Source organism: Athene noctua, chromosome 3, assembly GCF_965140245.1.
Source record: "Athene noctua chromosome 3, bAthNoc1.hap1.1, whole genome shotgun sequence".
Taxonomy (NCBI): Eukaryota; Metazoa; Chordata; class Aves; order Strigiformes; family Strigidae; genus Athene; species Athene noctua.
Genome location: NC_134039.1, coordinates 63,420,460 through 63,442,493, shown reverse-complemented (window position 1 = coordinate 63,442,493; position 22,034 = coordinate 63,420,460). Strand labels below are relative to the sequence as shown.

General features: G+C 37.6%; 1 protein-coding gene across 11 annotated transcripts; it reads right to left on the bottom strand.

Annotated features, from left to right (window-relative positions):
* Window positions 1-3,628: 3,628 nt before the first annotated feature.
* ASB15 (ankyrin repeat and SOCS box containing 15) lies at window positions 3,629-21,931 on the bottom strand. 11 transcript variants are annotated; one of them, XM_074901571.1, is made up of 11 exons: window positions 18,752-19,134; window positions 15,802-15,900; window positions 12,597-12,735; window positions 11,185-11,237; window positions 10,958-11,089; window positions 10,388-10,546; window positions 8,116-8,361; window positions 7,321-7,492; window positions 6,385-6,955; window positions 5,654-5,807; window positions 3,629-4,138 (listed from the first exon to the last, which is right to left on the bottom strand). In XM_074901571.1, exons 3-11 carry the CDS (start codon window positions 12,704-12,706, stop codon window positions 3,966-3,968), a joined length of 1,770 nt encoding a protein of 589 aa, XP_074757672.1. In that variant the 5' UTR covers window positions 12,707-12,735; window positions 15,802-15,900; window positions 18,752-19,134; the 3' UTR covers window positions 3,629-3,965. The 11 variants fall into 11 exon arrangements, with proteins under 11 accessions (XP_074757672.1, XP_074757670.1, XP_074757671.1 ...); XM_074901569.1 differs by having other exon boundaries at window positions 15,802-15,868; XM_074901570.1 differs by having other exon boundaries at window positions 15,802-15,958; window positions 18,752-18,781.
* Window positions 21,932-22,034: the final 103 nt, after the last annotated feature.

The following is a 22,034-nucleotide window of genomic DNA, read 5'->3' as shown; positions in this document are numbered from 1 at the left end:
TCAGTCTTATGACTATTAATAATTTACTAATATATTTTTACAGCTTTTCAGGAGAACCACAAACCACAGGTTCCTTGGGGAATATTTTTCCTGATCTAAGTACCTCTTTTGCTGGTGCGAGTGGCACTTAAGGGAGCATTTCTGAGAGAAAATGCTTCCTATTGCAATATACACTTTAAAATATTTATATAGTAATTTGGTGCACTTACCCATGTACTTCTTTCTGATTTATCCAGCATTTGTCCTGGTAAAGAATTGCGATGGATTTCTCTGAAGACCGCTCCATGCATTCGGAGACAGCCAGTGTATTTTTGATTCAAGGTCATTATCTGTAGGGTGCAGAAAAGGCCTCCAAAGGATAGACAACTTGGATGGCGATGTGCCAGCTTTAATTACTGCAGCCTAAACAAACAATTTCCATTGGAAAGGTCAGAGAGAGAACAGGCCAGAATAGGGCCATTAAGGCTGAAAATCACTTTGGTTGAAATTACTTTTCTTGATACCATTTTCCTGAGCAGAGATCTACCAGTCCTAAGGCTTGCAGGGAAAAACAGTGGGGGGGAGGCTTTAAAAGGACTGATTCAGCAGGCAGAGTACACCAGGGAGGCAAAGCTGGCAACACAGAAGACACAGAGATGAAGGCAAGAGGCTGTTGATTAGGTGCATACAAAAGGGAGTGATCGAAAAGCAAAAGAGGTGAGACCTGTTCTACAGAGATAAGCCCTCATAAATTTATGCCATTTTTCTCCATGCGAACCATAGCTAAAAGCTGGGTATTTTAGAAGCCTTTTTCTGCCACCAGCAAAGGTCAGAAAAAATTCCTGTGCTCTACCCCACAAAAGAGCCTGTGGCTTTATGACTGTATTTTTCCATGCATGACTCCTGTACTAGCAGCAATAGTCTGGGAAAGGGCACAAAGGGCTCAGGCACAAAGAGCCCCAGCCAGAACACCGTCTGCTGCAGTGGAACAGTAAAACTGCCCCCCCTGCCCCCCCCCCCCTTAATACCCAGAAAAAGGATCTGCCACACCATCTCCCAAGATAAGATGGTAGCCCGTGCATGGAAGTTTTATGGAAGACACACAACATTATAGTCCCTAGATAAAATAGCTGGTCATACACAGAATTCATGGCTATGGTTTGGTCCTTCACCGAGCTATGAAAACACTTACAGCTACAAAGTCCATCTCGCTGGTGCTGCAAGGGCTGACGTAACCACTGCTGAATGTCTGGCTCCTTGGAGAGCTCATCAGTCTGGTGCAGCTGCTTGTGTCAGATTTTATGAGAAACAGAGACCAAGTGATACCTCTGCTTTCAAACATTGTCCCCAAACCGACAGGAGTCCCTACCCCAGATCATGCCTGAATCAATGCCAGGGCATTTAATTACTTCCAGCCAATGTCGCCCATGGGGTGGGCATGCCATGGAATTGGATTGCAGTGGAACACCCTATGAGTCACACCCAAATAGCAGAGAAAATTAAATCCCAGTGTTGCAAGGGTTCAATCACAGTCCAAGCAGGGAAAAAAATAAGCAGTTTTTTCCTATTGATTTCTTCTTCCAGCTGGGGCTGCTGCCTTTGCATCTTTTCACACAACCACCAGTCGTGGACCAGTTACATTTTCTGCTCCCACCACCACCTACTCAACACCATGAAGGCAGTATTCAGTGGTCTGGCTACAAAACATGAGTCAAAAAACTTATGTCCAATTTCTATCGGTGCCATAAGCATGACAGAGGTAAATATCTCTCTTTCCGTGTCTATCTCACCTTATATTCCATTCAAAACAGTCTTGCCCCTCATGCTTCCATACAGTTCACAGATGCCTTGAAAGCCTTAAAGATGCTTTCTCATAATGTTGTACTTCCTTTAGCATCTGGGGGAAGGAGGGGGGAAATCTTTAATAAATAAACAACTTCAACGTTGAAGGATGGAAAAGCTTTAGAACAGGATTAGGCCACCTTCTGTAAGAGGCTACCAAACAACAAAAATGGCCCGGATGTATTGTTTAAAAGATAAACACAATATCATGTCTTTTTAGCTTACCTAATGATAGTCCTTAGACTATCATGGTATGTTAAAACACTTGGGGCAATGCTCTGTCCTAGAGCTGAATGCTTTGATGCTGCAGGCAATGTAACCATTGCCTGAAGTGTGTATAAAGTCCTAAATATAAACCTTGGCCCATGAACTAAAATTACTAATGGAATTTGGCTCTAGCCACAGAAAGGGTTTAAAATCTCCTGTCTAAAGCCCTATTTGATCATGTTTCCTTTGCTGGTTGCAGTATACTGTATCAGATACGTGACTACCCAGATTCTTGTGTTGTGCTCACTGTATTCATTAAAAGTATGTGTATTTCTGTTTAGGAATTATCACATAGAAATACCAGTTTATAGGTTATGGAGCATACATGCATTTAGCTCATTACGTCCCGGATGTATTGGCCAGTGGAGCCTTACTGCTGACAGCCATGCTGGGTTCAGTGGGCACCCTGTGCTCAGGCCATGCCTGGAGTCACCAGCCACCTGGGCCTGGCCCAGATGCCAGATACCTAGAAATGTTTCACAAGTGACGAAATTATTCATTTTCATCCTGGTCAAAATTTCTGGAAAAAAACTCCCAGGGGACATATCTTGGAAAGCGAGATGAATAGTAGCCCTAGTGAGAGCAGAAGCAGCAATTGAGCCTTCTGTTCAACCTTCTACATGTCCCAGACTAGTAATTTTCGCTCCATTTGCTCCCGTAAATCTGTTGTGAGGAAGGACAGGCCCACAGAGGACTGATATAACTGCCTTTGGGAGTGGAATTTACATCTCTGACTGAGGTGTTAATAAGTTACATATGACAATGACATCCAGTAAATAAGGAGAAGTTCTGAAGAACAGGGAGAGCCAGTGTAGGGAGCAGGGCAGAAGGATGCTTGAGTTGACCTTTGGTTTGTGTGAGTGTGTGGATGTGTGTCATAACCAGCATATCTCTTAAATTACATGTTTAGCTAAACTCTGACTATATGCTATGTAATCCTGACATCCACCAACTGAAATATTTTCTGTGTTTAGAGGGTTTAGATTCTTACCCCCCCTCCCCAGAGATGGAAGGGATGGTAGAACACCAAAGGGAGTAAGTGCAATCCACTTTTAATAGAATAATTTAAAGATATTTAATTGGATGTGCTTTTCTCTAGACATGCAGAAGCATACTGCCAAGTGCATCACAGCATGACTGAGGGTGTTGTTTAGTCTGGTCAAGAAGTGATCTGTCAAAACTCTGTGGGAACCATAATTAAAGCTACAACATTGTAACATTTCTCAACCAAGAGGATAAGCTGCTCAATTTTTTAGTCTGGTTGTCCATCAAAATCTACTCTTTCTTTAAAACAGCCTTGAGTCCCTCAAATTTTGCCAAGCCTTGAAACATGCAGTACTGGCACACACAGCAGTCATATCCGGGAGCAAACATAGCTAAAAAGGATCTTTTAAGTGTTTGGAGAATTTTATAATAGGACCGTGATGTGTTACATTCCAGGCCAATGACATGACAGAGATGTGCAGTTAATGGTTTAACCTTCTTTGCCAGGCTAAATTAGAGATTTACTATCTTTTATAGATAAAGTAATGCCACAAACTGAGAGCAGCAATTGTATTTTTCATCTTAACTGGCAAGTCCATCATGAAAATTCTTTTATCCTTTATTCATCTGAATTCCCATTTAGACTGTACTGTTCCACATAACTATTATAACGTCCTTATTCTGATTTTAGTCTATATTCAGATAGTACAATGCTGTGCTAAAACATAAGCTTTAATGCGCTAGTTTTGAAGAAAAATTTGTTCCCATAAAACAACTATTGACAAATATCAGAATGTTGTGAATGTATCTGAAACACCAAGCAGCTCTTTAGCTAGTAAAAAATACTGAAGAAATGAGTCAAATTATAGATTGTACACAGTTATTTTTAAAAACTATTCTAAATGTATCCCTTTTCCATACAGATCATATTCTTTATATAGGATATAGTTCTTGAGAACTGGTGGAAGTGGAAACTTCTTCATGGATGACAATTTCTGGAGTCTCCTTAACCCCAAGAGTTTACGTATTTTCAGGCGACACAGATGTTTCAATGGGCGAGGGTTATCTAAAAACAATAGTGAGAGAAAAATGGTGGAAAAATCAATGCCATTAACAATGATCATAAACTAGTTCACAATCTCAAAACATGCTCTAATAAAATTAATATAAAAATCTATTTCCTTGGGATGTTACTATTTTGCCACTTCTGAATAAAATACCATTCTTTTCACATCAGAATTGTGATGATACACAATGATGTTACTAGCAAAACTTTTTCTGTCAGATATCTGTTTAACATTACTGTCTCACTTTTGGAAATATGCACACTGTACTCTGTTTCCAAAGTACTCATCTGAACACCTAAACCAGGACTTTATTTAGCATAATGAATGGTAACTGATGAATAATTTCTTCTTTCCCTAGGTGCACATCTTAAAAATTGCATGTTGAGGCCAGACACAGCACCTTCCATTTCTGCTGTATCAGTAAGGCATCAGGACCAGACTTTACCATGCTTGGGCCTGTTGAGTCTTCTAAACAAATACATCTTAACAGAATATACATCAGTCAAAATGCTCAGTTTAATTTAGCCTTCCTGAACATAACAAAAACTTTCACCATAGTTAAGACTAACAAATTATTTGGATGTTCCTGTGACACTAACAAAAAGGAGTTCCTCAGCATGCCAATGCAAATTACTGAAGCAAATTTAAATATAGGGTACAAGTTTTAAACCTAAATATTTTGGTTTTTAACAGCTGATGTTAAATCAATTTCTATTTTAAATTAAACAAAATAAAAAGTCAAATAAAATTAATTCATGCAAAGAGAACATTTAATACACTCTCCAACAGATTTTTAAAAATTAAGATAGGTGAAACCTGGTCATTTCACCTAAGGTGAGTGGCTCTGGTGTCACCAATGATAGAAGGTCCAGACTAATGTGAAGAAGTAAAGTAAAGGTCCAGACTAAAGTAAAGCATACATTAAAAATATTATCCAATTATAGTACTAGTAATGGCAACTCCAGATGTCTATCATGTAAACTGGAGTTAGGAAATGATGGTACACAGATTGTGATGGCCCACTCTTTGTCACCACCTAGCACCTTGAACATAATGGGATCTAAAACATGCTCTTACAATAATCCTTGAATGATTAATAGACTTGAGAGATCAAGGAAGCAAAAAGAAGGATGGAAGTGTGAGCGATATTCCTCAAAAAAAGTTGTGTCCCACAGCTGTGCAATGACTGGTGTTACATGGGGTAATGAGTTTGAGAATTACCTCAGTTGTCTTGCTTAACTTAAAGGGCTTCCCACACAATAGTGACATTCCTTATGAGATTAACTTTCACCAGGTGCATGTTTGCCATATTCCAGTCCAATTAACTAATTTATGACCAGTGACAATAGATAAAGATCTGTCTCAACGTGAGGACTGGATGACAGGCACAACCTGGTTCTTAGCTAGTACATACTAGGACTGCTACAACACTTTGGATGAATGTGACTTCACATAAGCAATTAAAGTCACCTATAATAAATCATAACATCATTAACTGGAAGTTAGATATTTACCCAATATCTGACGTATCTCCGTCCATTCTTTCTGTGTTTCTAATACAAACTTAATTTTTGTGCATAGAGGAACGTAATCCATGTAATCTATAAAAACACGAACCACTTTTCCTGCTAAATGTTTCAACCAGGGAACAGCAATAAAGTCACAGAACTGAAAGGGAAAACACATCAAGTTATAATTTCAAAATCGGTGCTGAAGAATGGCAAAATAACACATTTTAAAGCAAATACACAGGATAATTTCAACAAAGTATTAGCAGTGACCTTTAACAGTCATAAATTGATGCCTAGGTAGGTAACTTTAAAAGCCATTTTCTTCCATGCTTAACTTTTGTGATACCTTAGTTTGTCTGGACAGGCCTGAAAGACAGTAATTATTATAACATTGCTAGAAGTTGTGGCAGTGTTTTGTTCAACAATACCTATTTGGAAACACACCTACTCTGTTGGTTAGGACAGAAACAGAAATTCCAGAATCCTGCCTCATGATTTCTTAAAATGTCCTTCCTAAATGTCTAACATATGAACTCCAAACTAAAACCACTCTACGTACATAAATTTCTCTATCTCGGAGTAGAAAATGAAAAATGGCTGGTTTATCTTTAGAGTGTTTTAAAAAAGAATTTTGCTAGTATGCTAATCTTAATTCTGCACAATCATCTGGAATGCCTAAAGCTGGCGAATGAAAAGAGCAAAATTAAGAGAAGGAATGAAGGTTATGTATTTACTGGATTATCCTTTACTACAGAAGAAGTCCACCCAGGGAGAATCTCTTCCTCTGGAGTTGACCACACAAAAGAATTTCCAAAGATATCTTGATGCATACAGTCAAAACACATCTCCACATTATATCCATGATTGAGCAACAGCCTCAGCATCACCTCGTCATTCAAAGCATACTGAATGGCGCTGGGGAAATGTGTATCGTTAACCAACATGAAGTAGCAATTGACGTTTGCTCCATAAGACAGAAGCAGCCTTACAACTTCATGGTTGCCAGCTCTCACTGCCACAAGAAGACAGTTTAAAGGATCCTTGTTTGGATTTGACCCTGCTTTGAGCAGTATTTCAGTGCAAAGAATGTCATTGTTAGAAACAGCAAAATAAAGTGCTGTTTTCCTTTCATCATCATAACTATTTGAAATATGTTCAGCCAAGAGAGTATTGACATCAAAACCATTTTCAATGAGGAGCTCTAGACACTGCGAGTTCTGGCCATCTGCCGCAGAGTGAACAGGGCTTAACCCACTTTTCTGGATTGAGGTTTGGGACGTGACCGGAATGAGATACTTCAGGGCCCTAAAAAACAGTGAATAAAACTAGTTAGGCATCGCTTCCCGCATGAAGAAAATGACCCTCATCCAGCTATATACTAAATTACCAGCTAGGCACTTCACACAGGAAGATCCAAACAGAAATGCCAATTTTGAGCACTGTCAAATAGGACCTTTTGTTTAAGTTGCTTTAACTTAGTTCTAAGGGGTACGTTTTGCATTTTGCTTTGTTTACACTAAAAAATACTTACAAGTTAAATAAAACTGATAAAGCAGGCACTTCTGAAATATAAATGATCTATACATTTGGAAGTTTATGACAGTCTTCTTCAATGTGACCTTGTGCCACACTGCATCTTAAAGAAAATGTAAATCCAAGCTCATACTCACAGGTAATGCCCTTCATAAGCTGCTTTGTGTATGGGAAGCAGTCCTGCCTTAGTAGGCACATTGCCACTTCCTCCATATTCCAAAAGAAGGGCTATGCAGTCTGGATTACCACCTCCGGCTGCTTCAAACAGTACTGATGCACCATCATCTGCTAAGGCCTGGACATCTCCACCTTGAAGGAGAATACAGAGTTTATAACTATATCCAAAAGTATTTGCAGATCATCATAAAAATAAGCCCAGAGTACTTTCCTCTTAGTTTTCAGACATATTTAAGTTAAAACTTTACTAAAACAAGAAATACTTCTTGTGACAAATTTAAAACTCAAAGGCAGAACAAGAGTTGTACAGATACATGTTCAAATGCTCACCTGAGCAGGTTCTGCTTTGACCATGTGTGTTATAACTGAGGATTTAAAGAATTCTGGCATATTTCAAAAATACTGCATTTCATTAATTAATGCCAAAATAATTCTGTACAATGAATGAAGGGAGGAAGGGGAGGGCCGGGGAGTGAAGAGAAATAAAGAGAAATACTGCTTACTGTACAGCAGTAAGTCCTTCCTTGAATGAAATGGACTGTTATCAACTCTGCCAATCCTCTCACATGCATTATGGAAATGTGTAAGCATCACTTCAGTCTAGCAGGAAAACTCATATATGGTTCCTTTCCTTCCAACAAACCAAATCTCCTCCTTCATCACTACTCTTTCCTTCCTTTTCCATGATCACCTGAGCAACCAGGCAAGATGTATGCCAGTGCAGAAGTGTATTTCCCTTTTACCTGACTACATACCTTTATGAATAAGATGCTCCAGCACATCACAGTGACCATATTCAGCAGCAACACCTAATGGTGTTACTCCATATCCATCCCTAAGGTTCACATTTCCACCATTCTTCAGAAGAAGAGCAACAATGTCTTTGCGTCCCTGTTTTGCAGCTTCATGCATTGCTGACCAACGTTTTACACACGGCTGGTGAATACTACAGTTGTGTTTAATCAGAGTGGATACCATTTCAAAAGAGCCCCTTCTTATAGCTTAAAGACATTTAAAAAATGAATAATAAAATTACATTTTCAGTTATTTTGTTTTGGAAGTTAGAGACATCTAATAAGTTTAGAAAAGCTTTTCCTTGTGTACTGATATGAGGAAATTAAAAAGAGTTCCAGTCCTAGAAGTCTGAGAATCCAATTTACTGGTAAATAAATGCTAATATCAGCTGCTTGGGAAATCAAGGTAAACCAATACAAGCTAGAAAATATGCCAGTTTGGAGCATGGAGGGCAAAAGCAGCACCTCTTCAATTCTGAGAAAGCAGAAGGAAGTATATCACAAAGAAAAGCAACAATAAAAAAAACATAGTATTCGAACACAATCCTTATTCTAAAGTTGGTGCAAACATTCCAGTATTCCCAGAAAATTCCACTTGTGACTTTGTCACCCAGTAACTCTAACCCTAGCATTTACTGTTGTCAGCCAAAGTACAGTTGACATTTGTCATATTTAAAGGCCATGTTCTGCCCTTTTGAGGTTCCAGGTTTGAAGTTTTCACAGATAACTACACCTGCAAATTATTTACATAATTATAGTGATCCTGAGTTAGGAGTCTAATTAACTACCTTCTGGAATAGCAGATCTCTTCTCTTGCTGATGAGGCAGCTGAAGGAGATCAGTGTCATAAGGTTAGTAAATTTAACTTTTGTTAATGTCCCATTATACAAGTAAGAAGTTTTTTGCGAGGCAACACTCTTCATAATTATCCACAACTGCTTTGGAGTAGGGTATTACCAAATGTACCTGGAAGCAGAAGTCACTGCACTAGATAGATACTTCTTCAGCATTTAACTTTGTGCTGAAGAGCCCTTTAATCCAGAGCTTTAATATTAAAAGGAGTAACTAAACCTTGAGCATCATCTATTAAGTGTTAAGCACCTGATCTCTATTTCACTCGACTAAGATTGAAATGTATGATGAACGATATCTACTTCCACATTTTCAGTGATAAGTAAAACAAAAACATAAAAAGGATAACGTAAACAATACAGAGCTGACAAACCCCATTTTCAGGAGTTTGTACAGATAAATATTTAGGAAAATAAACTGTCATTATAAGGGAGAAAGACCCTTTTCATAAGCTCTAGTTAACTCTTTGCAGGATTCATTAAAAGCAAGGGCTGAAAATTGCTTAAAAGTTTCACAGACATAATTATTGAAAAGAGCTGAAACAATGCAAAGCAAGACATTGCAGAGAAACCTTCTAGAAATGCCTCAGGGTCTTAAAATGTAATACGGTCATCACATCTGAAGAAAGTCAACAATTCAGAACTGAATATTTTAATACTGATAATTGTATTATATATTGTATTTTCTTATATTGTATTTCAGATTCTCTCCAGAATAATAAAGATGTTTTGACATTCAACAGAAATTAAAGGTAATATGGCTAAATTACTCATGTACAGTAAAGCTTATTTAAGTCTACAAATACCATAAAATCTTCCAAAGGAATCACCTTTCTTTAGACTGGGGTATTACCTAGAAACATAGTTGAAGCTTATTTTCAGTGCAAGAGGGAAGAGAAATAAGATGGGAGATTTTGAAATTGAAAATACCTGTCTACTCCCGAAGAAATCATCTAATAAAACTAAAAATCTCCAATAAACTCCAGACCTCCAGAAAAAGTACATTCAAGTTAAAGCAACAGCTTAGTCTTGTACCGTACTTGTACCTTAAAATGGTCAAATAGGACCAGGTTGGTAGAGGCCTTAGAGCACCTGAAGAGACAGAGAAGGTACCTTGAACAAAAAAATAGGTTCCATTTTCTTAGGAGAAGCTCAATCATCATCTGAAGGAGAATCTTTAAGATGAGCTCAGTGATCACCTAAAGCATGAGTGCTGATCTGAATGTTGGGTACGTTTCACCAAGTGCTGGGCATTTAGTTTCATCTAAAAAGATGACCAGCATCTAAACCACATGAGCAAACCGGAGTACTCAGGTGAGTACTCAGCAGAGGGGAAGCACTGCCATTCACTCTGCTTAAACCCAGGGAAAAGAGGCAAATACCGATGAGAAGTGGAGTTTCTCCTTTGTCATTTGCGGTATTGGGCCAAACACCCTTTTCCAGTAACGTTCTTACATTTTCCACCAAGCCAGTTTTTGCTGCCAAAGTTAATGGTGTTTCTCCATCACATGTTTTGTATTCCCACATTGTTTTATAAGATGCTAGAGGTAAAAAAGTGAGAAAAGATAAAACAAAATTGAAGCACAATGCTGTTAACACATAAAGCAGAAATCCATAAATACTAAGCCTTTACGAAAATTACTTGTAATTATGTTTAACTTAACCCAACTAGTACGGCCAAACACACTGAATGCTGAACAGTAATTTTTGCTGTGTCTGTAGGTTTCTGAAAAAAACGTTAAAAATAGTCCAAGTTCTTTGCTAGTGTGAATTGATGCAACTTTCCCAAAAGAAAATTTGCCTGAATATTTAAACAACATAAGCAAGATGCTCCATGGAGGATCTGATCATACTTTTTTTAGTAAACATTTCTAGCCTGTTGTGGATGGCTGTTTATTGCTCTCTGTTTCTCTGCTGCTCCCCTTATCTTGTGAGATATTTTTCTTACTCACCGTCTAAAATTATTTCAAGTATTTGCTGAATTGGCTGAGCTGCAGCCTCATGCAGTGGAAACCACCCTCTTTCATCAGCTTCATCCAAAGCATATTTCTGTTTCACAAGTTCTTGGAGCCCAAATACTTGACCTTAAAGATCCAACAGATAAATGAGATGCAGTTGGAAAAATAATACAAGGTAAGTTCAGTCTTGTGAAGGGACTACTTTATTTTAGGGTTTTTACCTTGCTTTATGGATGCTACAATTTTCCTATTTTCCTCACTAGGTGGTACAAAACTATCCAAAAAAAAAGCAGAAATAGAAAATATAAACAAAAAGTAGATAGTATTATTTATTCAATATTTTCCATAAAGTAGTAGTATTATTTATTAGTAGTATTTCCAAAAGTAGTAGTATTATTTATTCAATATTTTCCATAAGGTTCTCATCTGAGCCAACTTTCCTTTGGATACATCAGCTACAATCTTGATTAGCCTTGTGACCTTACGTTACACCTGTTCTGTGGACCTTCAGAGTATCCAAAGTTCCCGAGTTAGGCACAATTCCTGCTGCAGGCTGATGTGATAAAACAACTAATTTGGCAAAGAAATCTGACATGAACTAAAAAGCTGTATTTTCCCCACACTACAGAAGCAAGCCCTTCAGATTCAGAAACCTTAGACAGTGAGTAAGAATGTGATAGTGTCAGAATGTCAGTATTCACTAATGAAGGAGAGTGTGATGGTATCAGTAGTACCCTTTTCCCTGAACAAGAGTTGCAATGTTTTTAACAATATTTAAACCTCCATGAGATGGAACTTAAAGGCTGGTGCCTGCTAGTTCCTTGAGATATTTTGGTGATAAAAACATATTAAAAAATAGATCAGATTTAATAAAACAAAAAAGCAGCTAAGTAACATGAGTACCCAATGGCTTTACTGAGAGCTTTCAGTGAAGAGGGAGGTTCCAGTCCTACAACAGCAGCCCCATGAGGACCCAAACCTTCATGAGATCCCACAAGAAATGAGAAAAGGTTAACAGTCCCCCAAGACTTACAGTTCTACGTACTTCTATTTCAGACAGAGCAATCTACAAAATGTATTTATGGGATTATTGCTGAACAGCTTTATTAAAACAGAACTTAGCTTTGCTTGACATGTACACTTTTCATAAGAAGGTAAATGGCCTGAAAAGCCAAGGGAAGTATTAGTTTAGCCATGTGAATCTCATTTCCCTAAGCTATAGCTCAGCTGAGCCCTACATTTCCTAATTCTGGGAACCACTCTTAACCATAACATTAATGTCATATATGAAACCCTGCTTGAACACACCTGTGGGTTTTGCTGTTGTTCTGGTTTGGATTTTTCTTGTACATGTATGTATCCAAGTGCACAGGGAAAGACTGGGACAATTACAGAGCAGACAGATTACTAAGAAATCCAAATTTATTGTCTTTAAAGTTTGAGATTTAGAAATGTTTGAGAAAAACAAAATCAACATTTCTACTTTGTTTACTCTTTTCAATCATTGCTTCAGACAGCGCTCCACTGAGAAAAAGGAGTAATAGTCAAACTAGGAACATAAGGAACTAAATATTGTTGTCTCAAAACACTGTTAAAATATGGTATAATCTCTAACACATGGAATTGACAGTACCTGTCATTATAGCTGGAAGACACTGGTGGTTTGGCCCCATTTGATTCTTGAATGCTAAGCTGTATGGCATACTCAGTGAGATCTTCATCCAAATCTTCTCTTTCATCCATCGTTTTTTACAGTGAGCTATAATGATGAGCTATTTTGAAATACACACAAAAAATACCGCTAAAGATCATAATCTTGTTTAAGGTATTTTTTATAATAAAATTAGGTGTTTCCATAAATTTAATATAATAATGTTTTGGTGAATTTATTCCTATTTAAAAATTATAAAATTCCTGTTGAAAAATGGTGATAGAAAACAACCCTGGAAACATTTAGTCTAGACACGCCATTTGGGAAAAGCTCTTTATTGTTCATATAGTACATTTGTCATCTACTGAAAAAGATTGGACAATTTGTAAACCATAAAAGAACCTTTTCCCCTTTAGAAAGTTGTGGTCATCAATTCAGTGAATATATGATTTCCATGCAAGCATGAATAATGAAGAGTAAACAAAGTTATCACCTCATGAATGATTCCTATCAAACAGGCATTCACAAAGAATTAATGAACACAAACACATACATTTTAAAATTATAGACACAAAAAAAATACTCAAATTGTTTGAGAATTATTTACAGAGCATCTGCAATTCAGAATTAAACACACAACCAGTTTTAAGGGTGTTCACACATTGTACTTATTCAAGATTTACACAAACATCAAATTATTTCAGAGAAGTTCTGATTGAACTTGTTCTTTTTTATGGGGAAAAAGCATTTTTTCCCCACTTCCTTCATGCAGGGTGGCACTGGCAGCAGATGCAAGACAGATCCACCAACCAGAGCCATTTGGACACAGCATTTCAACATGCCAAAGCCCACAGCATGTCATTACAGTTTAGGTGGTGACACATCATCCAGTTCTGTAATACTTAAAGCGGGCTTATAAGAAAGATGGGGACAGACCTTTTAGGAGGGCCTGCAGCAATAGGGTACAGGGGTAATGGTTTTAAACTAAAAGAGAGTAGATTTAGACTAGGCACAGGAAGACATTTTTTACAATGATGGTGGTAAAACACTGTAACAGGTTGCCCAGAAGCATGGTAGATGCCCCATCCCTGGAAACATTCAAGGCCAGGCTGGATGGGGCTCTGAGCAATCTGATCTAGTTGAAGATGTCCCTGCTCATTGCAAGGGGGGTGGACTAGATGACCTTTAAAGGTCCCTTCCAACCCAAACCATTCTCTGATTCTATGAAAAGTTTTCAGCTGTAACCTGTATTCACTTCTCTCCTGGAGCTGAATGGGGATGTTTTCTCAAATGGAAAAGTAAGGGATTTGAGGGAGACAATACCAAATGCAAAACCTACTTGATGTTACTATAATAGCGTACAAGATTTTTGGACTTCACAGACAGGTAGTTTTACAACAAAATATTACAACGGCCTCATGTCATTATCACTTTTAGTGATCATATATTTAAAACCCCCCCAACCAAACAAACAAAAAACCAAACCAAAACCACAAGCACTTGCAAATCTTGCTTTATTTTTACACTGCCAAAGCATGGTCTATGAAAGAAGACTAAGGACTTTGAGTCTCTGCATTATTTCTGCAGTCATGAAGTTTAATGGACATTCACAGGAGTTTGGAACACAAACCCGGGTGATGGTCAAGCCATGCCAGTTGTTATTATCAAGCTGTGAGAGTATATGGAAGGCTCACTGGATCAGTAACAGAATATGTCAAACCTTTTAACTACAGTCATCAGCTTAAATTCAGTCTGCTCATATCGTCAACTTTAACTATGGCTTATGTTCATTATGGTTTTTGCTACTGATATCACATCAACCGAATGCCTTGCTAGTAAATTATAACTGGAAGCTCAGGAATGTTCTTTACAACATCTTCCTGTAGGTTCTTGAAGTGTAAAATGTAGCATGTAGATATCATAAAAGACATATAAGGAACAAAAACTTAATATACGCCTAGCTGTACCTACCTAGGTTTTTACAAGTGGGCTTTGCTTTGGGTTTTGCCAACGTTTTTTTGTTTGACTTGATCTTAGTGGCTTAACATGTTTGTCCTTTAATCAGACTTGGGACACTAGATGCTGAATTATTTTTTTAAAAAGTTTTCAACTACTAGTCCTACAGTTCACACTGTAATGTACTGTATCTACCACACAGAACACTTATCAAAGTGTTGCACAAATATTAATTATACTAAGCATCTGTTGTATGCTTCTCAGAGAACAATCACTGTGTGCTGTCCTAGTCATTTTGCAAATAGGGAAGGAACATTGTAGAAAACACGTGGAGTCCGTTTTCTGAAAATGATCTTCAAGGGAAAGTGCTAACCAGACTTCTTTTTAGACTGATTTCTGCATTGTCCCCATAAGTAATAAGTCAATCAAAGCACCACAGCCAAGGTTATAATGCTGTCCACAAATATCTTACTACTTGGCATATTATGATACAGCTTGCAAACCAAAATGAAATTAGTAAGGACGTAGAGTCACGTTTACTGAGAAGCTAAAGGTCTCTTGGATTCAGATTCCCACATAATGTGGTTTCCTCACTGAAATGCTGGGGTTTCAACCCCAAGCCCCAAATTAAGGTTGACATATGGGTGATTCCCACAGCCCTTCCCAAAGGGGGGGTGAGTTTGCCTTTAGGCTTCCCTCCAGGGAGCGGCCGGCCTGGCAGACAGAGCCATTGGGTAAAGGAGCCCCAGGTGTCTGCATTAAGTAACCAAGGGTCAGGTGTCCCACTGAGGGATAAAAGCTGGGACCCCTTGCAGGCAGGGGCAGTGTCTGTCTGTGGGGTGGAGGCACTGTGCAGAGTTCCCTGTTGGGGAAGGACCTCCTGCCTCCCTGGGACTGGGCTCCAGTCAGGTCTGGCTTTTGTAAATGTGAGCTGTGTAGAGATTCAGTATGTGGCTTCCTTGGTCTTATGTGTTTGGTTTGTTGACTCGATTGTCTCCTGTCCCTTCTATGGGAGACTGTATTTCACTATTTATTCCACCTATTGTTGGTTGTACAGTGTCATTGTGGGGGTCAGTGGAATTGATGTCAATTATGTATAATATGACTTGTTTGTACCCCCAGCACTCACCCATGTACTGACCATTTTGTATCAAATACAATTTGGTTATTGGTTCATCTTTATGCTGGCTGTGTCCTTTATGCTAGGCCTGATAATTGGCAAAACACTCACCTCTTTCAATATGTGCTGGAACTGCGGCCCAGGTTTTTAACTGCAAGGATGGACAATCTGAAGGAAACTGGACAAAAATTTCCACTTCAGTCCCATTTTCTTCAAAGGAAAAAATATACAACTCTGGTCTTGAACTGCCACCTCTAATTGTAAAAATCTTTCACAAATAATAATAAAAAAATATTCATGGACACATTTTCTTTTGGGACTTAGAAGAATAGACATTCATGTTATTCATAAAAGACAATGCTTTTCTGAAAGTCTCTCTGTTCCTTCCTTTTGTGAAGGCTTCAGCATAACAGTCCAAATGATTTCACACACAAGTCAGACTGATATACTGGTCAGCACAATGCAGACACACTTACCAAAATTTTACACATGCTACCTGATGTTAAATCTGCTGCACAACATATAGAAGTCCTCACAGTTATCTGCTGGCATACTGAAGTTTAGGTGTAACTTCTCATACAAAAAAGATTTATGAAATTACAGAGAATGATGACTGACCGACAACCTGTTGAACAGGATGGACAATATGAACTTCTCTGTAATTCTAAAAAACAACGGTAACAATGTTCTGAAACTCTTAGGATCCAAACAAGCTTATGAAAGCCTAGCAAGTTTGTTGCAGAAAAAAAAAATAGCAAGAAATCTGAGGTTTTTTTAAAAAATGTTTGCTTTATGCAGAAAGGAAGATATCCCATGTCAAACTCCCAAGGTGTACTACAAAGCAGCAACTTCAAAAAGCTACACAAAACAAAGCAGCTGACCATCTTTTTCTAAATGCTGCCACAAGTTTCTTCTAAACCATAATGTAAAATTCCCATCATCAGTAAGGCCATGAAACTGAGCCTCTTTTCCTCATCTCTTGCTGGCAACGCACTTCACTGACAGGCACGAGAATTCTGAGTCAAGGTTCTTTTGAGCATTTATCTTCACATTTTCATAAACACTTCTCTAATTCTCATGGCACCTTAAGGCTTCCATCATTTAACCCACAAATACACACTGTTCTGAAGACTGACAAACCTTTTAGACAGCAAAGATAAAACCTCTCTTAGACTAGCAGTTATAGAGGTGTATCTAAATAAATGAACCTACAACATCTCTTACCATCAGCTAAAAGGACAGGACATTTTAGAATAAATTAAACATTTCACTGGTAGCTGGGAGGTGCTCCAAATGAGACCAAACAGTTAATTTACATAAGAAAATTTATTAAGGAAATTTGGGAATAAAGAAATTAAGGAATTTACTAAGAAAAAATGTAAAATCCTTAATCTCCTATTTCCCCCACAACAGCTTAAAGGCAAACACAAGCTATCTTCCCTTTCTTCACACCTTTTGTTTTGAAAACCCTCCATTTGAAGAATTAATGCCATTGCTGAAATTTCTGAAGCATCTTTTTAAAGAATCATGCTCACCCTACCAGATCCACATGAGTGGATCTTCATGCTCTGCAAGCCGTACTGAAGTTGCTGTCCTTAGGAGAACTGAAACTGAAAGTTATATTACAGCCAATCATATTATATTTATCTTTGAGCCTGAACCAAAAAGACTCCTGAAGACTAATATGGGCCTTAGATTAGACCCTCACATTGCAAAGTCTCGGAAAAAAAGGCTCTTCTGGTGTATTACAGCATCTTTATGAAGATGTTCACTTATGGTTTAGTCCTGTAAGGTGATCAATACCCTCCAACGTCACTGATTCCAAGAAGAGTTAAGAGCTCAGAACATCTTGCAGGATAGTAATTTAATAAGAAAATCCTTTTATTTTCAGAAAAAATTTATTGCCTTTCTACCTCACATTTATCTCCAGATTACAGGAAGAAATCAGTTTCCAGGTTATCATAGAAACTTGCTTTCTTTTTTCCAGTCATACAACATCCATACCCATTTGGTCAGCAATCTCCTACTTCCCCAGACTGACCGTGCTCCAGGCAACACAGAGCTCTGCCTGAATACACACTTAACCAGAAAGGTCTCAGACGAGCAGTGTTTCAGAATTGTTGGGTGTACTGTTTTCAAATTATCTTATCCCACAGAAATTAAAAATATACTATAGAATGAGAAAGTCAGTAAGGTAGCAAGTGGCAGTGACATGGTAGAGTAAGTATAAGGCAAACAGCTCACCACAGCACAAGTGCTGGACCCACTGCCAGGGGTCTATACATGCTTTGAGAGCCTGATTTGCTGTATCACTGCTTGTAATATGCTGTGCCGAAGTGACAAGGTCTGACTGAAGCATAGATGTTCCACTAGGATCACAGAGGAATATAACAGCACGGCTGGTACACTGAGCAGCAGCAGCAGACATTCCTGCCACATTACCTGATGTGACAATGAAAAGGCTGAAAAGCTCAGCAGCAAAATCTTCTTCCATTCACCTAGGAAAGTTTCACATTTACCAGAACCAGGCACTAGATCACCAGAAACAATGGCAGATGCTTAATCTAAGCCAGTTTTACTTTGTGTTACCAATAATATTTTCCTTTAAAAACATTCTAAATAGTCTGATATTTTTCTGGTATTTTTTCCATTTATGACTAAAAACTAGACATTACTTCTTGCTGTTTTCCTTAAAAAAAAAGTTTTGCTCTCTTAAGTTAATTAAGTTTCTTAATTGAAAAAAACTGAGGTACTTGTTAATCATGGAAGTTGCATTTTTCCTTGGAAAGAAGTGTATCAAGCATTCATTGCTTTTAAACACATAGATATAAAGTTAAAGTTAGGTGAGTGTTAATGTTATTCTGATTTCTTATCCTTAAAATAAACTAGACAATCCTAGCTTTGCTCTCTATAAATAGAAGGCCCTTAGGCATGCAAAGAGCTTATTCATAGCAAAAAAATAATTAATAGCAGTCTAAATTTGGACTCAAGTCTATTAAATATTACAGTTTTAAACTATTTCTCTGTTAGTCTAATTGGCGAGCATATAATATATTCTCACCTTTTCAACCCATTATCTTGCCACTGTTACTCTGGGGCCTGCATTTTGAACCGCCAGGAATGGTGCCCCGCAATCTGATGTGTCCTGTGATACTTCTAAAATTAAATACGCAGTTGCTAGATAAATTAAGGTCTGACCTTGTACAACTGTAACATAAGCAGACGCGACCCACAGGAAAGTATTACACATGACTTCTCTAAAATCTCATCAAATGTAACACGAGGTCTGAACGGTATAAGATGATTATCTGTGCCCTCATTGATTCAACAGCTCTCATTAAGAAAATAAATTATTTACCAACTCAGTCTCAAGGGCTACATTAACAAAATCTGATAACATATTCACATAAATTAAAACAATTCTGAGGAGGTTTAGTGTTTAACTGGTTGTAGATCCCGCCATATTACATCACCAAACACTAATCTCTCCCTCTGAAGCTGCTATGATGCAAAGCTTTATAGAGTCAATGGCAGCCACTTAGAGTACTTATTTGACTAGATTCAGTACCTTGAAATTGGACAGAGAAGCAGGAGGCACAGCACCACAGAGAGCAGTGCTGCGAAAGCAGAGTAACACTGAGAATAGCAGTACCCAGCAAGTTAAATCACAAGCATGGGATGTGGAAGAAGCTCGATACGTACCACTGATGCAATACCTCTGTCCTGTTTTAGTTTTAACCAATTAGTTCCTATCTTTACCAAAATGAACAGACAGCAAGGGAATATAACAAAGCGAAAGAACAAACTTCCAATTTATCTTTAATTGTTCCCATGCAATGAAATTGTACACTGTGAACTCTTCTGTGCCCCATGATTCACTTGCATTTATAGAACCCTAAAACTGTAAGTTAACTCAGGCACTACATGCATCTCATCTTTGGACACAAGATCAAGAAAACCATTTAATGATGATAAATACTCATTGCAACTTCTTTTGCCAGTGCAACCTAAGTAAGCATGGAAAGCCTCCAAAAAAATCAGAACAAATGCACATAGAAACAATGCTGAGACCCTGCTCTACTGTTGACTAAGAGGTAAGAACAGAAATATATTCTTATATAATTAAAAAATATCTAAAATGTGTATTTATAATATATATAAACAACACAAATGTTTTAATTGCTTACCTTGAGTTCTTTCATTTCCTTTACATAACCAGGACACTATCAGAACTTGTACATGTCCACGTTATGAGCCCAGTATTGTTTAGCTTTTCAGATATTTTTAATATTTTGCATTGCTATGTAAAGTGTCTGATTCTGCTCTTGAACAGTTAAAAGGTATAAATCCATCAGTCAGCTATGTTCCATGCACGTAAAGTCAGAATAAATGAGGCTCTTCTCCAGATACCAAAGTATATGGCAATTAACAAGACTTCCCAGTGAGATAAATTCATTGGTGAGACCAAAAAGGGAAGAGAAGTCACAGCTATAGCAAGGCCTTCTTAGGGTGCCTACGTGCCATGTATTAACACACAGGATAATACTCCTAACAGAGTACCCAGTGCTACACAGATATTAACTGTGAAATGCTGTGTGGGTGGTTTTAGGGTTTTTTTTGGTTTGTTTTCAAAACCAGATAATTATTGAAGGTACTCTGATACTACCTCTTGTGTCTTGGAGTTGTTATATTTAAAAAAAAAAAAATGTACTGAAACAGTTTGGCAGTTTGGGGAACTTCCTACTGTGTCACTCTGGATTGATTTCATGAACCGTCTCATCAGCATGGCTTACTATATTTTACTCTTTGTACTAGGGTGTGTCAAAGACACCTACATGCTTGGGTTGTCTAAACAGACAGAACTACTGTTTGAATGATGCTAACTGAGCTAATTTGTTTAAAGATTGACAGGCACAGAATGATTGGTGTTGTAGTCAGTTAGTGTAAACATAAGACAGATCATCTGGTTGGACCATCACAGAGAAGGTAAAAATGCAGGGATGATCCAATAAAAAAGGCAGAAATTTTTAAACAATGTAATTTTGACAAGAAAGAGAGATTCTCAGTGCCTTGGAAACAAACCCCAGGTCTCTCTGATGAAATCTCAAAGAACACTTGGAAGTGGTGAAGCACAAACTCTGAATCCTGATATAAACTGTATTAATAACTTTGCTTTAGTTGTGGAATGGCAGTGGTGCATGTCTTATTAAAAGGCTGGCTTTCAGGGAGAACTCCATGATATTCTGAAACTCAGTTTGTTGCGTTTGTTTACCAGTTATAGAAAATGGGAGCTCAGGAGCAGGCCAAAGGAATTAGATAAATTTGTCCAGAATAAACACTATAGAAAGTTACACCACAATTATTATCAAATCTTACTCACTATGCAAAATTCACCCTTTAACTTAGCAGCTAGGCCATAAGACAACTGGACCTTCAGATGAACACCATGTTCATCTCCACCAATAAAACCAATTAAACTGTCTTTTAATTGTTGTTTTCTCCCACTATCTCAAGTCCCTTAATTAAGTTTTCTATTTTCTGTCAGTATTTTACAGCTTTTTGCTTTATTAACTCATCCCATTAACTAAGAAGTTACCTATTTGCCATATTTTATTACACTGATGCTTAATTTTGATTCTGCAGTTAATCGCCTACTTTTAAAACATCTTCTTGGTCAAATCAATCTCATGGTTAAAATTCACAGAAGATACATGCATACTTCTGCTTATTAAACAAATTCCAGAACACTTATGACTAATCTCTGAGGTAGAAAATTATCAACTTTGGGAAGACCTGACTGATACATACATGCAGTTACAACCTTGTAATATATGAATTTTGCAAAAAATATATAATCTCCTAATTGTTTATAAGCTTCTGCATTATTTCTAAATTAGACCCTATTCCTAGGCATAAAAATGCTTAGTTACAAAAGTTATTATCAATCAGAAAGTATTTTTTTACATGTATGTTGCAGAAAACTAGAATTCATGTACTATAAACTCCTACAAACCCTCAACATGTCAGTGTGAAAGAATCACAGAAGCTGACACATATTCAAATCACATCTACTACATGAAAATCTCACCTTGTGTGGACATAAACAGCTTTATCTCCCAAGTACATATCACACAAGACTGCTCTGAGCAGCAGCCAAACATACTTCTGAAGCTTTAAGGCTTGACACAGTTGTATGACTCATGAAAGGGAGCTTTGAAATCAACTCTGAAGCTTGGACTACACTTGGACTCAGTAAAACATTCTGAAAAATAAGTCAGGAATTATGAACTTATAGTAGTTCTGAGAGCTCATTACTGGCAGTTATCACTTGACAAAAATCAGCT